This window comes from Canis lupus, chromosome 26 (genome assembly GCF_003254725.2).
Source record: "Canis lupus dingo isolate Sandy chromosome 26, ASM325472v2, whole genome shotgun sequence".
NCBI classification, from domain to species: domain Eukaryota; kingdom Metazoa; phylum Chordata; class Mammalia; order Carnivora; family Canidae; genus Canis; species Canis lupus.
Genome location: NC_064268.1, coordinates 26,121,678 through 26,142,742, shown reverse-complemented (window position 1 = coordinate 26,142,742; position 21,065 = coordinate 26,121,678). Strand labels below are relative to the sequence as shown.

Below are 21,065 nucleotides of genomic sequence, written 5' to 3'. Positions count from 1 at the left end.
CTTTTTTTTTCCTTTTATATTTCTGAGTGTGCCATTAATTTATGTGTTGCATGCAATCATCAAATAATAAGAAGAACTCGTCCTCTGGTTGAAGCTAAGGCAACAATGTTCCCAGATGCAAAAAAAGCTGACATGTGCATCAGCAGAGCAGGGATGGGGATGAAGGACCATGATAGCTTCGTGGCCTAAGAGTGTTTCTTTTACTGAGAAATCAGAAGATGACAAGTGAATGTACTCTAGCCTAAAAGAACCAGTCCCTGATCCCAAAGGCAAAACTTTCTCATTCCTTTGACACCCTCTGTGCACAATGGGCTACTCTGAGATACTCTGAGGTCAGAGATGATGAAGCAGGTGCCATTTCCAGGAGGTCCCCAAGATGCACCTGTGTTCAGGGCATCAACTGAAGAATGAGCAGAAACCCAGGGGAATCCTAAGCAGGCAGCTGCTGGGGCGCTCACTCACTTTGCAGATGGGTAAGTGGGTTTTTGTCTCACTTCCCCACACGCCTGGAGTACTGTGCCACCACTGAGACTGCTGTCATAGGATGAGCAGTAATAATCAGCTTCATCCTCAGCCTGGAGCCCAGAGATGGTCAGGGTTGCTGTGCTGCCTGACCTGGAGCCAGAGAATCGATCAGGGACCCCTGAGGGTCGGTTACTACTACTATAGATGACGGTTCTGGGGCCTTTTCCCGGGAGCTGCTGGAACCAGCCAACACTATATCTACCGATGTTGGAGCTGCTTCCAGTGCAGGAGATGGTGACCCTCTGGCCCAGGGACCCAGACACTGAGGCTGGCTGAGTCAGCACAGACTGGGCCCAGGAACCTGCAAGAAAGAGAGAAATAGACAGGGTGATGCTGGAGTCTGGAACCCACATGTCCTCCCAGGGCCCTTCCCCTTGTCCCACATCCAGTCACCTGTGCAGTGAGCGAGGAGGGTGAGGAGGAGAGGGGACCAGCCCATGGTGGAGGTCATCACTGATTCTGTCTTCAGTGGCCCACAGCTGAGCAGAGCCTCCCCTCATCTCTACCTTCAACTCTTCATCCTCTGAGAGAGGGAGGGGCCCTCCCATGCAAATGAGACCCCAGCTCTCTGACCCCTCCCTGGTCCTGGGTCAGGTCCCTCTGCCTGAGGATGTCAGGGGGGTTGGGCAGAGGAGGGGCTTGGGGCTGGTGTGCGGTTCAGGAGGTCCCAGCTGTGAGCCCTGAGCAGAGGTCACAGTCAGTGCCAGGTGGTGTTCCCAGCTCTGATCCAGCCTGAGCCCTCAGAAATAAGTCTCAACTGTGTTCTGGCATCCTGACACCACCTCACCCTGCATGACATGGGGATCAGTTGGCCATGGGACACAGGTCCTGTCTCCAGAGCTCTGACCACTCTCCTCCTATGATCTGGACGAGTCTCCCCACATGTGGTCTCCCCTGAATGTGGCATAGATTTTAGGCTACACTCTCATTTCTTGGTGTGAGGGACTCCTGGGTCACTCAGGGGTTAAGTGTCTGTCTTTGGCTCAGGGTATGATCCTGGAGTCCTGGGATCAAGCCCCCCATCAGGCTCTGTGCAGGGAGCCTGCTTCTCCCTCTGCCTATGTCACTGCCTCTCTCTCCATCTCTGTGTTTCTACCACAAATCCCTTGGATTTTCATGGGCCACTCAGGACTGAGATGGTGTCTACACCAATTTGTCTGACATCACTGTCACATCCAGAGGAGTGAAGGGTCCCCGTGTACAAGTGGCCTCTTCTGCGCAGGATGCTGAGACCTTCCTCCTATATTATGACTCTAGTTGCAGCCCTCTCCTTCTCTGAGTTTCCAGAAATACTGAAGACCCAGGGAGCTAGATTTTCCAGGTAGTGGGTGGAAGCCCTCGTGTGCTTTCCTGGAAAGGTTACACACTGAACATCGTTGTCATCTTTCACTGTTTTCACCTGTTTTAAATATTAGTTCTCCCCACCCTGTGGGCAGGGACTCCCTCCTAGGGTCTGTCTTCCCTGCACATGGACACAGGTCCACAGGAGCCCTGCCATGTGAGGTTGTGTGTGTGCCACTGACCTCAGAGCACAAGGGGCAGATGTGCCAGGGTGTTTTAGCGGGAAGATGTGACAGCTGGAGAATTTCTGCCAAGAATCCAGAGGAAGAGATTGCATATTGGTCACCCCCTAGACCAACTGTGCACATAAATTGGATGAATTTTTTTCCATATCATTATTTTTAATGTCCAACGTTTATAATATGAGAGCCAGGTCTTTCTCCTCAACTCAAGTTTATAAATTTTCAACTGGCTTGTGAGGTCAATAGGGATACTTCTTCTTGTCTAATTTGGTTTTTGGGAAGACTTCATTCAGGTCCTCAATGGTCATCTGATCAAATGGAATTATGTTCTTCATTGTCTCCAGCTCTTTTTCATATTCTTCAATCCTGGCCTTTGAGAGGGACAAAAACTCAGCACAGCTTTTCACATCTTCTTTTTCCTCAGCATCCACCTGGACAGTGTATTTATCCTCTGGCACAGGAACCTTCAGGGCATTAAACTTCTCAAAGTCACCTACCAAGCCAGCCTTTGCCACATTGGCCTTGTAGTAAGCCCAGTCGGTAGCAGGTGGTTTCTCAGGAAGAGTAGCCAACCTGGGGGTAAGTATCTCATTCCAGGATTTCAGGGAGTTGGCAATGGCCTTCTGGTTTCGGGGTATGATCTCCACAAAAGCTACCCAGTCAATGGTTTTTAGAGCAAGTTTTCGCCCAGCCATCTTGAGATCCTTTACCGACCCCGGCAACCCACAGTCCTGAATGTTCTTTTTAAGAAAATCTTCTCAATATGCATTGACTAAGACTCAATGATGACGTCACTGTGAAGACACAGGTGGAATTAGGAGTATATTGTTCACAGATCTGTGCGTACTGCTTGGAGAATAACGATGGAAGTTGCATTTAAAACCTCCGTGCAGTGACACCTGGTGGCTCAGTGCTTGAGTATCTGCCCTTGGCTCAGGTCATTATTCCAGGGTACTGGGATCAAGACCTGCATCAGGCTTCCTGCGAGGACCCTGCTTCACCCTCTGACTCTGTCTCTGCCCCTCTCTCTATGTGTCTAATGAATAAATAAATAAAACGTTTAAAAAAATGACTTTGGCTTTCATTTAAATAGACATTTAAAAACATTTTATAGAATCATTTATCTCTTTTTTTAACCTTATGATTATATCATGTGTCTGATCATGCAGGCAGGAAAACCTGAAGGGGTGCCCATGAGTCCCCATGAGGACCCTGTTGTATGAACTTCACAGCCATCTGAGTGCCCTGCATTGGCCGTGGTGTCCTTGAAACCAGAGAAGTGGCTGGGGACCCTAGAGCCCTGGTGAGTCTCAGTAGAACGTCAGCAGGTACTCAGGAGGCTTCCTTGCTGCTGGAACCACTGTATGGCCACCGCTGCAGCCGCTGCTCAGAGTGCAGGTGAGTCTGGTTGTTATTTCCCAGGATGCAGAGAGGGAGGGCGCTGGGTCAGCACAGGCTGGGACGGGGAACCTGCAGACACATTCATGGGTGATGGAGCAGGGACCAGACTGAATTTCCTCAAACCTCTAAGCTAGACCAACTGAAGTAGGCTGACAGTGGCTCTGTGTCCCTGAGGTCAGTCCTGACCTGTGCACTACAGAGTAGAATGAATATTAAAGATCCCAGGCCAGGGTGACACAGTCCCTGGTCCCCTTCATGGGCTGGGCTGCCCCAGGCCTCCTCTTCCCCTCCACCCTCTGCCACAGGAGGGACTGTCCATGCACATGGGCGCCACCCACTGACTGCCCAGCCCCTCCCTGGGCCCTGCTCACAACACACACTGCCCAGCCCCTCCTGGAGCTCTGCTCACAACACACTGAGGAGGATGGAGGTGGCTTCAGCCCTGGGGACAGCCCTGGGGGGAAGCACCTGCTGAGACTACACACAGGTCCCCAGGGGAGACTGCCAGGCCAGAGGGGCCACAGATGCTGAGTCCCCATCAGGGAGCTCATAAACCAGTTCTCAGGCCCAGGCACCCTGAATGAAGCGTCCTCACTGAGCAGCCCTGTAGGGACCACAGGGCAGTCCCTCAGCGCCCTCTCCTGGTCACAGGGCACACACCTCGGCAAGGCCCAAAGCCCTGAGAGCCCAGCTGGTTTCCAGGGCTCACCAGTTCCTTCCTCATTGGCATGGACAGGTCTGACTATCAGAATGGGTTCCATCTCTTGGGCATTAGAAGCATGAGTTCCACATGTTCTCACAGAAATGTATTTGCATTTTAACCTCCCGTTTTTGTTCATTTTTGTGTATTTTTTATTGGAGTTCTATTTACCAACATATAGTATGACACCCAGTGCTCATCCGTCAAGTGCCCCCCTCATTGCCCATCACCCAGTCACCCCATTCCCCCACCCACCTTCCCTTCCACTACTCCTTGTTTGTTTTGTACCAACATATTTGTTGTATCAGTGACAAATCCAAGAAGCACAGTGTGTTCACAGATGAGCCCTAGTGTGGCTCACAACAGGCCATATTGTATTAGCATACAGTCTACACTGTAGGGACATATTCAGACCCTCACTCATTGTCTCCATCATTCATGTCTCCCTGTACAGAATCTTTTCTTTTCTTTTCTTTTTTTTTTCGAATCTTTTCTTTTATGGACAAACCTCATTTTTTTTCACATATTTTGCTGAGAAATCCCCTTATTAGGATTGTGTTGAAACATGGAAATTATATATACTACTGAAGATGGCGGAAGAGTAGGGTCCCCAATTCACCTGTCCCCACCCACTTACCTAGATAATCTTCAAATCATCCTGAAAACCTACGAATTCAGTCTGAGATTTAAAGAAAGAACAGCTGGAATGCTACGGTGAGAAGAGTTCATGGTTCTATCAAGGTATGAAGACAGGGAAAAAAGAAATAAAGAAAAAAGGCATCCAAGGGGGAGTGTCCCCGAGGAGCCGGGCTGAGGCTGGGACAGCGCCCCCGGATCAGGAGAGCCCCGCCCACAGGAGCTGCACCAACCTTCCTGGATGGACAGTCGCTCGTAGGGAGTTGGAGCAGGACCCCAGGAGGGCGGGGATGCCCTCAGGCTCCTGGGGGCACAAACAGAGCCCCTGCACCTGGGGAGAGCACCACACCCCATGGCTGAGCTCCCTAAGGGCTGCAGTGCGCTCCGCAGCTCGGGAGCATCTCGGAGGGGCTCGGGTGGAGGCTCTGCAGAGGGGGCTGTGCTGCCAGGAACGTGATTCCAGCAAAGCAGGCCCGGGAGCCCAGGGCGCCAGGGACACAGCCCAGAATCCCGCCTCCCCCCGTGATAGGCGGGGGCGGGAGCGCCCAGGACAGCAAGGACACCTGCCGCCGGAGGCCCCGACCTGAGCAGATCAGCGGCCCTGCCCAGGAGCATCCAGACCCCTGCGGACTGAGAGCTGCGGTAGTTACTGCAGGAGCTGACTCTAGGGCTGGGGAGCTGACAGCCGCCTCTGCTGTTGTTCCTCCTGGTGTCACCTTGTGCCACAGACAGAGCAAGGCTTCCAGGGAACAGGGACTTCACAGGATAAACAGCTCCCACTGAGACATGACCTGGCAGGGGGCAGGACAGCTCCCCAAGTGCACACACCTGAGAGTCAGCACAACAGGCCCCTCTGCTAGAACCAGCTGGAAGGACAGGGGAAGAGCAAGTCCTTTTTTTTTTTTTTTGTCAAATGATCCTTTATTAAAATATTTTCCTTTGTGGTCAACTCTCTGAGCATTCAACTGCATAGCTATTGATTTCATCTATGATGTCATGAGGGTTACACCCACCAACATTGCAGCCCACAGACTGGGCAGTCCCCAGGATCTCTTTAATGGTTCTAGAGTATTCTCTGGCTAGAGATCCGTGTCGCGTCTGTTGGGCAATATTGACAAGCTCATCAAAAGTGATATTTCCACTGTGCTTAATGTTTTTCTGCTTTTTTCTGTCTCTTGGTGGTTCCTTGAGGGCTTTGATAATCAGGGCAGAGGCAGAAGGTACCACTTCAATCTGGGCCTGTCTGTTCTGAATGATCAGTTTCACTGTAATCCTTATACCCTTCCAATAACCAGTTGTCTTGACGATGTCATAAACAACCTTTTTTGGAGACAGACCCAGCAGCTGATCTTCGGGGCCAGGGCAGATGTGGCACCGACCTCACCACTGGTGCACCTCAGGAACACGACTTTGATCTCTTTGGGATTGAACTTAGGAGGAATAGTGGAGGCAGCTGGTGTTGGATGAACCCGGATTCGGGAGGACCAAATACAGTTGCACCTTTGCCTCCTCCCAGCCAAAAGCGGAAGAGCAAGTTCTTGACCAAGCAGTGCTGGAAAGCTCCAGGGGAAGTTCAGGGACTTACAATATATAGAACAGAGGATACCCCTCCTTGGTTTTTTTGTTTGTTTGTTTCTGTTTGGTTTGGTTTGGTTTGTTTTTTTGTTCTTTGTTTGTTATATCTTATTTTAATTTTTTTCCTTACATTTTGCAGTACATCTTGCTTTTAGCCACTCTGCACTGAGCAAAATGAGTAGAAGGAAGAACTCACCACAAAAGAATCAGAAACAGTACTCTCTCCCACAGAGTTACAGAATTTGTATTTTTTTAAATTTTTTTATTGGAGTTCAATTTGCCAACATATAGCATAACTCCCAGTGTTCATCCCAAGTACCCCGCTCAGTGCCCATCACCAAGTCACCCCAACTCCCCGCCCAAATCCCCTTCCACTACCCCTTCTTCAATTCACAGAGTTAGGTATTTCTCATGTTTTGTCACCCTCACTGATATTTTCACTCATTCTCTCACTTTTCCCTTTATTCCCTTTCACTAATTTTTATATTCCCCAAATGAATAAGACCATATAATATTTGTACCTTTCCAATTGACTTTCTGACATCGAATTATACAATTCGATGTCAGAAAGCCAATTCAGAAGCACAATGATAAAGCTACTAGTGGATCTGGAAATAAAAGCATAAAAGATTCAAGAGACTACATAACTGGAGAATTTAGATCTAATCAGGCTGAAAATAAAAATCAAATAAATGAGATGTAATCCAAACTGGAGGTCCTAACGACAAGGGTTAACGAGGTAGAAGAACAAGTGAATGACATAGAAGACAAGTTGATGGCAAGGAAGGCTGCTGAGGAAAAAAGAGAAAACCTATGAAAAGATCATGAGGAAAGGTTAAGGGAAATAAATGATGGCCTCAACAGGAAAAGTCTACATTTTTTTTTATTTTTTTATTTTTTTATTTATTTATTTTTATTGGTGTTCAATTTACTAACATACAGAATAACACCCAGTGCCCGTCACCCATTCACTCCCACCCCCCGCCCTCCTCCCCTTCTACCACCCCTAGTTCGTTTCCCAGAGTTAGCAGTCTTTACGTTCTGTCTCCCTTTCTGATATTTCCCACACATTTCTTCTCCCTTCCCTTATTTTCCCTTTCACTATTATTTATATTCCCCAAATGAATGAGAACATATAATGTTTGTCCTTCTCCGACTGACTTACTTCACTCAGCATAATACCCTCCAGTTCCATCCACGTTGAAGCAAATGGTGGGTATTTGTCATTTCTAATAGCTGAGTAATATTCCATTGTATACATTTAATTGGGGTTCCAGAGGGCAATGAAAAGGATAGAGGAGCAGAAGGTGTCTTTGAACAAAACGTAGCTGAGGGGATCCCTGGGTGGCGCAGCGGTTTAGCGCCTGCCTTTGGCCCAGGGCGCGATCCTGGAGACCTGGGATCGAATCCCACATCGGGCTCCCAGTGCATGGAGCCTGCTTCTCCCTCTGCCTATGCTCTCTCTTTCTCTGTGTGTAACTATATAAATAAGTATAAAATAAAAGAAGAAAAAAACAAACGTAGCTGAGAACTTCCCTAACATTGGGAAGGAAACAGGCATTCAGATCCAGGAGATAGAAAGATTCCCCCTAAAATCAAAAAAATAAAATCAAAATTCAAAACCTCAACATTCAATAGGGAAACTTGCAAATACCAAAGATAAAGGGAAAATCCTTAAAGCAGCAAGAGACAAGAAATCCCTAACCTTTATGGGGAAAAGTATTAGGTCAACAGGAGACCTCTCCACAGAGACCGGGCAGGCCAGAAAGGACTGGCAGGATATATTCAGGGTCCTAAATGAGAAGAACATGCAGCCAAGAATACTCGATCAAGCAAGGTTATCATTCAGAATAGAAGGAGAGATAAAGAGCTTCCAAGACAGGCAGGAACTGAAAGAATATGTGACCACCAAACTAGCTCTGCAAGAAATAATAAGGGGGACTCTGTAAAAGAAAGAGGAAGTCCAAGGGAACAATCCACAAAAACAGGGACTGAATAGGTATCTTGATGACACTAAATTCATAACTTTCAACAGGAAATCTGAACGTGAATGAGTTCAATGACACCATCAAAAGGCGCAGGGTTTCAGACTGGATAAAAAAGCAAGACCCACCTATTTTCTGTCTACAAGAGACTCCTTGTAGACATAAGGACACCTGCAACCTGAAAATAAAAGGTTGAAGAACCATTTACCATTCAAATGATCCTCAAAAGAAAGCAGGGGTAGCCATCCTTATATTAGAAAAATTAAAATTTATCCCAAAGACTGTAGTAAGAGATGGAGGGACATGATATCATAATTAAAGGATCTATCCAACAAGAGGACTTAACACTCATGAATATTTATGCCCCGAATGTGGGAGCAGCCAACGATATCAATTCATAACCAAAGTTAAGACATACTTAGATAATAAATCACTTATACTTGGTGTCTTGAACACAACACTTTCTAGAATCGACAGATCTTCTAAGCACAACACCTCCAAAGAAACAAGAGCTTTAAATGATTCACTGGACCAGATGGATTTCACAGATATTTATAGAAATTTACATCCAAACGCAACTGAATACGCATTCTTCTCAAGTGCACATGGAACGTTCTCCAAAATAGACCACATACTGGGTCAAATATCAGATCTTAATCAATACTAAAGATTGAGAATGTCCCCTGCATATTTTCAGACCAGAATGCTTTGAAACTAGAACTAAATCACAAGAAGTTTGAAAGGATTTCAAACACATGGAGGTTAAGGACCAGCCTGCTACAAGAAGAAAGTGACAACCAGGAAATTAGGGAAGAATTAGAAAGATTCATGGAAACTGTTGAGAATGAAGATACAACCATTCAAAATCTTTGGGATACAGCAAAAGGAGTCCGGAGGGGGAAATATATCGCAATACAAGCATCCATCCAAAAACTGGAAAGAACTCAAATACAAAAGCTAACCTTGTACCAAAAGGAGCTGGAGAAAGAAACAGAAGATAGATCCTACATCCAGACGAAGAAGAAATTAATAGATTATAGCAGAACCCAATTAAATAGAGACCAGAAGAACTGTGGAATGGATTAACAAAAACAGGAGTTGGTTCTTTCAAAGAATTAATAAGATAGATAAACCATTAGTGAGCCTTATTAAAAAGAAGAGAGAAAACACTCAAATTAATCAAATCATGAATGAGAAAGGAGGGATCACTACTAATACCAAGGAAATACAAACAATTTTAAAACATTATGAGCAGCTATATGCCAATAAATTAGGCAATCTAGAAGAAATGGATGCATTTCTGGAAAACCACAAACTACCAAAAATGGAACAGGAAGAAACAAAAAACCTGAACAGGCCGATAACCAGGGAGGAAATTGAAGCAGTCATCAAAAACCTCCCAAGACACAATGTCCAGGGCCAGATGGCTTCCCAGGGGAATTCTATCAAACGTTTAAAGAAGAAACGATACCTATTCTACTAAAGTTGCTTGGAAAGATAGAAAGAGATGGAACAGTTCCAAACTTGTTCTATGAGGCCAGCATCACCTTAATTCTAAAACCAGACAAAGACCCCAACAAAAAGGAGAATTACAGACCAATATCCCTGATGAACATGGATGCAAAAATTCTCAACAAGATACTACCCAATAGGATCCAAGAACACATTAAGAAAATTATTCACCATGAACTTGGTCACAGTAGCTTCTTGAAAGATACATCCATGAAGGCAAGAGAAACAAAAGCAAAAATGAACTATGGAGACTTCATCAAGATAAGAAGCTTTTGCATAGCAAAAGAAACAGTCCATGGGATCCCTGGGTGGCGCAGCGGTTTGGCGCCTGCCTTTGGCCCAGGGCGGGATCCTGGAGACCCGGGATCGAATCCCACGTCGGGCTGCCGGTGCATGGAGCCTGCTTCTCCCTCTGCCTGTGTCTCTGCCTCTCTCTCTCTCTCTGTGACTATCATAAATAAATAAAAAAAATTATAAAAAAAAAAGAAACAGTCCACATGCAGCCCAGTTGGCTCAGCTGTTTAGCGCTGCCTTCAGCTCAGGGACTGATCCTGGAGACCCAGGATTGAGTCCCATGTCGGGCTCCCTGCTTGGAGCCTGCTTCTCTCTCTCTCTCTCTCTCTCTCTCTCTCTGTGTCTCGTGAATAAATAAATAAAATCTTTTTTTTTATAAATAAAATCTTTAAAAAAAAGAAGAAAGAGTCCACAAAACTAAAAGGCAACCTACAGAATGGGAGAAGATATTTGCAAAAGACGTATCAGATAAAGGACTAGTATCCAAGATCTATAAAGAACGTGTTAAACTCAACACCAAAGAAACAAACAATCCAATCATGAAATGGGCAAAAGACAGGAACAGAAATCTCACAGAGGAAGACATAGACATGGCCAACAAGCACGTGAGAAAATGCTCTGCATCACTTGCCATCAGGGAACTTCAAATCAAAACCACAATTAGATAACAACTCACACCAGTGAGAATGGGGAAAATTAACAAGGTAGGAAACCACAAATGTTGGAAAAGATGTGGAGAAAGGGGAGCCCTTTTGCACTGTTGGTGGCAATGTGAACTGTTGCAGCCACTCTGGAAAACTGTGTGGAGGTTCCTCAAAGAATTAAAAATAGATCTGCCCTATGACCCAGCAATTGCACTGCTGGGGATTTACCCCAAGGGCACAGATGCAGTGAAATTCTGGGATACCTGCACCCCAATTTTTATAGGAGCAATATCCACAGTAGCCAAACTGTGGATGGAGCCGCAGAGTCCATCGAAAGATGAATGGATAAAGAAGATGTGGTCTATGTATACAATGGAATATTCCTCAGCCATTGGAAATGACAAAAACCACCATTTGCTTTGACATGAATGGAACTGGAGGGTATTCTGCTGAGTGAAATAAGTCAATCGGAGAAGGACAAACATAATATGGTCTTATTCATTTGGGGAATATAAAAAATACGGAAAGGGAAAAAGGGGGAAAGGAGAAAAAATGAGCAGGAATTATCAGAAAGGGAGACAGAATATGGGAGACTCCAAACTCTAGGAAAAGAAAAAGGGGTGGTGGAAAGGGAGGTGGGCAGGTGTTGAGGGTGACTGGGTGACGGGCAGTGAGGGGGCACTTGATGGGATGAGCACTGGGTGTTATGCTATATGTTGGCAAATTGAACTCCAATAAAAGTAAATAAATAAATAAATATGAAATAAGTAAATATAAATAAATAAATAAATAAATAAATAAATAAATAAATAAATATTTCGTTTAGCTCTGCAAGAAACTACCCAGTTATGTTCTCAAGCAGCTTGGACATTTGGCATTCCCCCCAGCAGTGAAGGAGAGTTCCTGCTGCCCCACATCCTGGGCACCATCTGATGTTGACGTGGTATTGAATTTTCTCCTTGCTGATGGGAGTCTGCTGCTACCTCACTGTTTCGGTGTGTAGTCCCCCAGTGACTTTTCATGTGGGAAATCTTTACACAGGTGCAATTGTTCTCTGTGTACATTTTTGGTAAGGGTTCTGTTCACATCTGCTCACTGGGATGACACGACCCAGCATCCTGTAATTCAGGAGCTCCCAAAGCTCCAATCTGAAAGGAAAGAGAGAAAAACATTATCACAAAATACCAGAACTCAGGGAATTCTCACTAAATCCCTAGAATGGTACCAGTGGACAGGCAGGGCTAGGCAGTATGCCAACTGGTTCCCCTGGGTCACACATCTTGCACAACTGCCCTTCTTCTCATTCCAACACAGCAATAGTGTGGGTCATATCGCTTCTGAAATCCATGTAACTATTTTTTCATTGGGAGATGAATATCTTCAAAAGGAGGTATTTTCATTGGAATTTAAACAAGTCTGGAATTTAAATTTAAACAATTCTGTTTCTAGTGAGATACAAAGCATTCAAAGCCAGATTCTGAGCCTGTGTTGCTTAGAGGCTGGGACAGGGGAGTGATGGAATAAGAGGTGAATAGTAGGGCAGCCCAAGTGGCTCAGTGGTTTAGCGCCGCCTTTAGCCCAGGGCGTGATCCTGGAGACCCGGGATCCAGTCCCACGTTTGCTCTCTGCATGCAGCCTGCTTCCCCCTCTGCCTGTGTCTTTCCTCTCTCACTGTGTGTCTCTCATGAATAAATAAATAGAAGAAAATAAAGGACGTGAAGAGTAGATGTTATCACATGTCCCTGGGAAACAGAACTTATCTGGGTGATGTTGATCGTATGTGGCTCTACAGCAATGATGATCAATCTCTCCCCAGGCTGCAGCCCAAGGTGGTCAAAGACGTTTTTGTCAACACACCTGGGCCTGGAAAATTAGGGTTGAATCCCTGGCTGGTCTCTCAGTGCTGTTCTGGGTCACAATATAGGATCTCTGCCTGAGAGCTGTGGTAACATTGCCATGGTAACCCCTGTGTTTCTACTGCTCTTGTGAAAGAGAAGATGACCTTGGATCTGGGGTCATCAAGAGATTCCTTAGGGCAGTGATACATGTACACATGGGAGAGTTCTTACTCTTGATATTCACGTCCCCTACAGCCCTGGATTATGGAAAAGCTCCAATGGGGACTAAGGGAAGAGGGAGACAGAGTCAGTACCTGTGGGCTCAGGATACCCACACACAGGAGTCTCCATCAACCTGGTGGCAGCTATAGCAAATGTTCATTCATGCACCCACATCAACCAACTTCACTGAGGCAGGCTGAGCATTTTCCCAGTAATGGTGCAACATCCCCCAAATCTCATAGCCCATAAAATGGTTCATGGCCATAGGCCCCAAATTCCTACTTTGACGGGCCCCCTTCTCCTCAAGTGCACAACCCAAGCCTCAGGTGCTGAGCGAGGGATCCCATCCAGCTCTGAGAATGGAAATTGCCTACGACCCGTGTCCTCACACAATATCCCACATCCTAGTGTTCAGGCCTAAGACACAGTGAACTTTGGTCACTTCTAAGCAGTGGAGCCTGTGAGGGAAGGGAAGGCTCTGCTCTGAGCCCTGGAGGTTCTGAATCCATGCTGGGGAGGACTGCACCCCCTGTTTAGATGATCCTGGACCTCTGAGGGAGATAAAGTCAAGGAAAAGCTCATTGTCCTCATTTCAGGAGAAAAAATCTTCGTAGCACAGACTCTGGTTTTATGACATTTGGAAACCCAAGTAACATGACTGTTACCACATGGAAGTGTTTTGTTTTATTCTTGTTTTCTTATTTCTGAGGACATATAGAGCTTTAAGAGATAATTGAGAATAGGCTCATTATGAACCAGACGGTACTTTTAAGTACATGTTAGATATACTACTTATTTTACACGTTATAAATTTTCATGGAAGAAGCATCTGAACAGATGAAGGATTTTGTCCCATGTCCCAAACTGCCAGTGTCACTGTGAGAAGCATTATTGTTTCCGATTAGACAGCGAAGGTCAGTCTAGTCCTCAGGCTGCAGCCCAGAGATGAGGGTGCCCTCCAATGACTGAGGCATCCTTGGATCAGGAGAAGCAGCTGGGGACCCCAGAGCCCTGGTGCTTATCTGAGTCTAAGTAGTAGTACAGGAGATACTGGGGAGGGCTCCGTGGCTTCTTCTGGAACCAGTTGATGTAATAGCTGCCAACACTGGAGCCACTGATCAGGGTAGAGGTGAGTCTGACTGTTGTTCCAAAGATGCCGAGAGGGAGGGCGACTGGGTCAGCACAGGCTGGGACAGGGACCTGCAAACACAGACACTTATGTGTAATGGAGCAGAGACCAAAGCAAAACTTCCCAACATCTGAGCCAGAGGAGCTGATGGAGCCTAGGAAATGGGACCTGGTATGTGTGGCCTGTCTGTCTGTACCTGTGCACTGAGAGAAGTACACCAAGAGACAGGAGTACAGGTGATGATGACCATCCCCACACCAGGTGGGGCCCCAGACCTCTTTTTGTCCTCCACTCTTTTCTACAAGAGGGGTGTCTATGCAAATGAAGTCCATCTAGTGATTTCCCAGCCCCTCCCTGAGCCCTGGTGCTGGAGGTCAGCTCACACCACATTGTGGAGGTTGGGAGTTGCTTCACCCCTGGGGAGAGCCCTGGACAATGCACCTGCTGAGACCACATACAAGTGTCTGCTTAGGGGACTCCTCCAGTCTTGAGAGGACACAGCTGCTGAGCCCCAACAAGGAGCACAGGGCCCAATACACAGAGTGAAGGGTCCTCACTGAGCAGCTATGTAGGGATCACGGGCCCATAGCTCCCCACTGGTCACAGGCACCCAGCCCACCTTGGACTAAAGACCTGGGATCCCAGGGGCCTTCACCAGCTCATCAGGGCCATGTCTATTCACAGTCCCATGTCTGATCTCTAGATACCATGATTCGTACACACTGCACACGATTACTCTGCTTCCTCATTCTCTGAAGTGATGGTTTTCTATGGAAAAGACAAACATGTACAGAAATGACCTATTCGGGTGTCACCAGAGAAGTTACCACAAGGTGAAAGTTAAGTATTTATCCTGTCAAGCATCACTGATCAGAAGACAGTGGAGCTGGTTTGAGGGGCTTGTAGCAGATCATGAGGGATTGCTGGAGTTGGATACTGTCCAGAAGTAAGCTTCTTGGCTTACAGCAGTTCAGCAATGATTTTAAAGTTCAAGTGATGCTGTTACAATCAGTTTGGGATCAGATATGACCGAGTGTTTTGTGAAAAGCAAACAGCTTTGCCTGGTGGAACATTTACTGGTGAATATTAGACATAGCTCTTTAGGTTTGGAAGTGAGACATATCTCATAAATTCATGGTTTCTGTGCATTTTTGTTTTCCCATTCCTCTCAGGATATTTGTTGCTTCACACACTGTTTATATTGTACCCAATTATTTTCTTTCTTTTTTTAATTTCTTTTTATTGGAGTTCAATTTGCCAACATATAGCAATAACACCCAGTGCTCATCCCATCAAGTGTACCCAATTATTTTCACTTGTAGATTCGTACTCTTTGCTTTCCTTCAATTGGAAGATGAGTGTGAAGTTTTATCATTGTTTCCACATGCATGGGATAGGCGTGCAGAAATCATGTTCTCAATGGGCCTCAAACAACTTTGGTATATATGCAAATAGTCACGAAATCTCTAGGCTCATAAGGACCTGAGGTAAAAGATATATGACCTTGATCACATTCTTCCCTCAGACAACTTTAGGATAAATGTTTCAGATGAGTCATGGTACATTTCTTGAGATGGCCATATCTTTTAATTTATTCTCTTATAAAATGTATTACATTTACTGTTTTCCTTTTTTAAAGATTTTATTTATTTTTTCATGAGAGATACACAGAAAGAGAGAGAGGCAGAGACACAGGAAGAGGGAGAAGCAGGCTCCATGAAGGAGACCAACGTGGGACTCGATCCAGGGTCTCCAGGATCACACCCTGGGCTGAAGGCGGTGCTAAACCGCTGAGCCACCCGGGTTGCCCTGATTTTCTTTTATATCTTTATAAAAGATTTATTTATTTATTTGAGAGAGAGAATTGGGATAGTAAGAGAGAGACAGTTGAGTGGGGGGCGGGTGGGTGGGTGAAGCAGGCTCTCTCCTGAGCAGGATACCTGAGAAGTTGATTGATTTTAAGTGTTACACATATTAAATGTCTAAAATGACCACTCTTGATAATCTGTCAGATTGCATTTGCAAATATTTCATTATATTTCGGTTCCTATCTTCATGAAACTTATGGATTTTTAATATCTTTTATTTTGAAATTTGAGTCTGGGTATAATAAATGAGGAAAATAAGCTTTATAATGTATACTCAAAGTTGTTCATTCCTCCCTGCTTCTCTGTAGTATTCTCATTATTTCCTCCTTAAATGTTTGAAGGGATTCTCTAGAGAAGCCTTTGAACCTGGAGTTATCTTTGTGGCAAGGATGCAGCAGCAGATATGAACAAATAATTTGGTATAAGTGCTGGTGAGCATGAGTTAAACAAAGTGATTCCTCATCCCTTAAACATAATCTACAGTGCATAAATTATGTCCGTGGCTCCACTTTATATGATTGTAATTTTCATTTACCTCTAATATCATTGTTTCTTTTGTTTTTTATTTTAAATATTTTATTTATGTATTTGACAGAGTGATCTCTGACTTTAGAGAGTGTACACAATCAGGAAGAGAGCCAGGCATAGGCCCAGGGAGAAGCAGGCTCACAGCTGAGCAGGGAGCCGGATGTGGGGCTCAATCCCAGGACACCAAGATTATGATCTGAGCTGAAGACAGATGCTTAACCAAATGACCCACTCAGGTGCCCCTAATATCATTGTTGATGTAAAAAGAACTAAAATACTAATTTTATTACAATGAAATTTTAGTAATATTTAATAAATATAATATATTTTAAAGCAAAACAAACAGAAACCATCCAAGTATAATGTCAAGTGTTGCACAACATTATTTAGAAGGAGCCATCAGACAGATAATAATTATGCTATCCTATGTCTCTTGACATTTCCCTGAGAGCCCACGGTCTTCAGGAACCATGATGCTCAAATCATACAGTCTCCAGGCTGAATTACACATTGACATCTACTGGTTACGTGTTGTCCCTCACCTCTTCATGTCACAGCATGCACTGCTCCAAAGCAGGCTGTTGTGACCACAAATGGATTGCAATTTTGAATCTGTTTCTCAGTGTTCTTGGATCGTTAGTGGGATGTGGGAATGATTAAGTTAGAAGATGTTACTCTCTTTACATGTAAGGGGATATTTTCAGAACTAATTTCATATTAATACAATAACAGACGCTTCTTAACACTATCTTGCATACGAGTATCTTGGAATGCTTGTTAAATATACATCTATGAACAATGAGAATGGTTTCTGATTTAGAAATATAACATGGAGAATTATATTTTTATCAAGCTCCACATGATGAAAATATGAATTTGGTCCTCATCATCAAATTACTGAATAAAATGAGATCTACCAAGGCTCTATGTTTAATAGACCATATTGAAAACTGTTGATTTAAAAAAAACTGTCGATTGAGGCTCAGTATTTGTTTATGTATAATGGAAAGGAAGCCCCACTCCTCAACATTTTAGACAGAGAGGGAGCAAGAAAGCACAGTCTTGGAAGGTCACATTGGAGAGATGGATACACCCTGGGAGAGATAAATGGGGTTCATTTCCAAGAACCACTGAACAGGAGAATGGGGCCAGGGAGCTTCACTTCCCATGGTGGTGTTGACTCTTTCACATCTCACTTTCTCTCCTGCCTTTAAAGCCGAGCTTTTCTGAGCCCATGAGGAGGTTTTGTCTGCACCTTCCCACAGATTTAAATCACTGTATACATGTACTACCCATATTTAGTGAACAATAATAGTCTCATCCTCAGGCTGGGCTCCTGTGATGGTGAGGGCAGCTTTCTTCCCAGAGATGGATCTAGTGAAGCAATTAGGGACCCCAGAGGGGTGGCTGTTTGTGCTGTAGATAAGCATGCGAGGATCCCGGCCTTGGGTCTGCTGGTACCAGCTGGGGTAGTTACTTGTAGAGACTGACCCAGAGCTGAGGCCACATGTGAGTGTGACTGTCCCTCCTGGAGACACTGAGAGTGATGGATCTTGGGTGACCACAGTCTGAGAAGCTGCTCCTAAGTTCAAGAGGAGAGAAAGGTGTTGATATGGGAGACAAGGGTCGAATGAGTCCCTGTTTTAAGAGCTCCCCTCAGATGTAAACTCTTTTCCCTGACCTGAGCCATAGGCAAGGAGCCCAAGAAGAAACACTGTCCAGGCCATGGTGGGGACCCTCACAGACTACAGCCTCCTTAGACTCCTGGGATGAAATGGGGTGTCTCTGGACCTTTTCATGTCTCTTGTCCTATGAGGTTAAGAAAGCACTTCATGCAAATCAGCTTCCTCTCTATCCCTGTCTGAGAGTCACCAGCATGTCTGTCCCCTAGGAGACTTTGAAATGAGCAGATACTGGGACTTCACACGCACAAGTGACTGCAGGGTGACCTGAGACACTGGGTGTCAGGAGGACATCTTTCAGCAAATGACCGCCATACTGTCTCTAGTGACCTCTGTCCCAAGGTTCTTCTCTGGAAAGCCTGAGAGCTGAATGAGGAGATGGGTGTGTTCTCACCTCCTGGCCCCACATCTACCTCACCTCAAACCTAACCCATCCCTGGAACATTTTCTTCCATCCCCAGTGACATTCCCTCTTCTGTCCTTGGAGGGTCTTAGTAGTGCCCCTTCCAAGATTGAGGACACTGGAAATCTCAGAGCCCCTGTAACAGAGGTAAGGGCAGTGGTCTCCTCTCAGTTAATCATGGACCTGGTCTGCGGTAGTCCCCGGGGAGCTGAACAGGGATGTCTCTTTATCAGAAATGAGGATGACATTGTGTGAACAAGTGATGCTCATGGAGCATGTTGAACTCCATTCCCTTTTGTGTTCTGCTGTTGATTGTATTGTATGATTGTCCTGTTCATCTATCATTCCATGAAAATCATGTCTGGACAGGTTACTCCATGCTGTAGTAGAGGACGAATTATGAGGCCTGTGTGATTCAGAGCTGAGAGCTCTTGTGGCTCCAAGGCCTTAGGTGCAGGAAAGTCACCCACAGTGAGGTAGCCACTTGCTTCCTCTAGTGTGCAGGACCCAGTCATAGATTTTCTTGGTCTTCCTCACCCAGACCCTGAGTCTCAGGATCAGCCCACTCACACCCCCTGCTGGCTTCAGACACTATGTCCCCAGCCTGAATTAACCTTCCCAGACCTCCTAGAAGGACCTCTGACCTTTGCAGTTGGACCTCTGATGTCACCATCCAGGACAGTAGAATGAGCAGGTCAGCTCTGTGGGGTTGAGCCATTCATTTTTGCAGGGCATCGATTCCCTCAATTGGACAGCTAACTGGAATATTTATGTCTCAGTATGTTTCAGGTTTTCCGGACACTGGAGTTTGCATCTGCCTTGTCCCTGGTATCATTACTGGGACTTAATGCACTTGAAGTAAGCTCAAGATTTAAAGTCTCTAGAGAAGCCCATTGGTTCAACCTGAGTAATAATTCTTCTTGGATTACCCTTATAGGCTGACTTACTTGGTTTTTGCTGTTGCTGTCAGGGTCTCCTGCTAGGTTGATCAGCCTCCATGATGCATGTCTTGGCTTTTATCTCTGTCTTTGCAACAAGAATATCATGCTTTGGGATCCCTGGGTGGCACAGCGGTTTGGCGCCTGCCTTTGGCCCAGGGCACGATCCTGGGGACCCGGGATCAAATCCCACGTCGGGCTCCCGGTGCATGGAGCCTGTTTCTCCCTCTGCCTGTGTCTCTGCGCCTCTCTCTCTCTCTCTGTGACTATTATAAATAAATAAAATTAAAAAAAAAAGAATATCATGCTTTGAGGGATGACATGTCATTTTTCCTTTGGTTACTTCTGTGGGTTCTCATTTATTCCTGGATATTACCTTTACATGATTTATTTTGTAATGACTTGTTGAGACGTTTAAGATATTTTTGGTCTACTTGTGTAATTTTGCTCAGTACAAAGGTTGATATAAAATTACATTGGTCTTGGGCAGCCCACGTGGCTCAGTGGTTTAGCGCTGCCTTCAGCCCAGGGCATGATCCTGGAGACCGGGATCAAGTCGCACGTCGGACTCCCTGCATGGAGCCTGTTTCTCCCTCTGCCTGTGTCTCTGCCTCTGTGCGTTTGTGTATGTGTGTCTCTCTTTAATAAAGAGATAAAATCTTAAATAAATAAATAAATAAATAAATAAATAAGTAAATAAATAAATAAATAAATAACATTACTGTAAATGGTCTATAAAATTGAAATTAGAAGCCTGGGTGGCTCAGTTGGTGTGTGTCCTCATAATCTCTGGATTTAAATAAACTATGAATTTCATAGGGAAAGGATCACCTGTAATTACCTGAGCATTTCTAGACTGGCAACAGCACCAATAAAATAAAAGAGGTTGAAACACACGATTCCTGAATTGACTTTTCTAGCCCCTTTCTTTTTTAAAAAAGGTTTATTTTAATTCCAGTTAGTTAACATACAGTGTTATAGAAGTTTCAATTTATAAGACAGTGTTTTGACACTTCCATACATCAGCTGGTGATGTCTGCCTTCCGTTCAGATTATGATCTCAGAAATCCAGGATAGAGCCTTGCACTGGGCTCTTTGCTCAGTAGGGAGTCTGTTTCTCCCTCTCCCTCTGATCATCTCACTGCTCATGCTCTCTCACTGACTCATTATCTTAAATAAATAAATAAATAAATAAATAAATAAATAAAGTCCTTTACAAAAATTAATATGATACCAGTGCACCCTCAGTTCCACTGCCACTTACTTCCTGAAGAGATGACTGATAAGAGTCTCGAAGATGTGCTCTCGTAATATATATAGACACACTCCCACACATACACACACAGTATATATTACATAACATAATTTTGTTTTTGCTGTAGTTCCATTGCTCCTTATACAACATAATCACTGAATTATTAAAAATATATTATATATTTTTTATTTTTATTTTTTTACTTTAATGTTTATTGATGTTCAATTTGCCAACATATAGAATAACACCCAGTGCTCATCCCATCAAGTGCCCCCCTCATAAAATAAAAAATAAAAATAAAATAAACTATATTTTTAAAGATTTCATTTATTTATTCATGAGAGAGAAACAGAGAGAGAGGCAGGGACACAGGCAGAGGGAGAAGTAGGCTTGAGCAGGGATCCTGA

The 21,065-nt window shown here is 44.8% G+C and overlaps 1 protein-coding gene and 2 gene segments (V, D, J or C); all 3 read right to left on the bottom strand.

Annotated features, from left to right (window-relative positions):
• Positions 1-443: 443 nt before the first annotated feature.
• Positions 444-1,058, bottom strand: LOC112665554 (immunoglobulin lambda variable 1-40-like). The segment is given in 2 exon segments: positions 444-826; positions 919-1,058. Coding segments are annotated over 2 exon segments (426 nt in total).
• Positions 1,059-5,730: 4,672 nt separating this feature from the next.
• LOC112676345 (60S ribosomal protein L12-like) lies at positions 5,731-14,234 on the bottom strand. Its single transcript, XM_049102136.1, is given in 6 exon segments — positions 5,731-6,128; positions 6,131-6,322; positions 11,059-11,101; positions 11,892-11,943; positions 13,898-14,055; positions 14,181-14,234. Coding segments are annotated over 6 exon segments (897 nt in total).
• A 3,444-nt stretch (positions 14,235-17,678) lies between these two features.
• On the bottom strand, positions 17,679-18,107 carry LOC125753773 (immunoglobulin lambda variable 8-61-like). The segment is given in 2 exon segments: positions 17,679-17,962; positions 18,062-18,107. Coding segments are annotated over 2 exon segments (330 nt in total).
• Between the last annotated feature and the right edge of the window lie 2,958 nt (positions 18,108-21,065).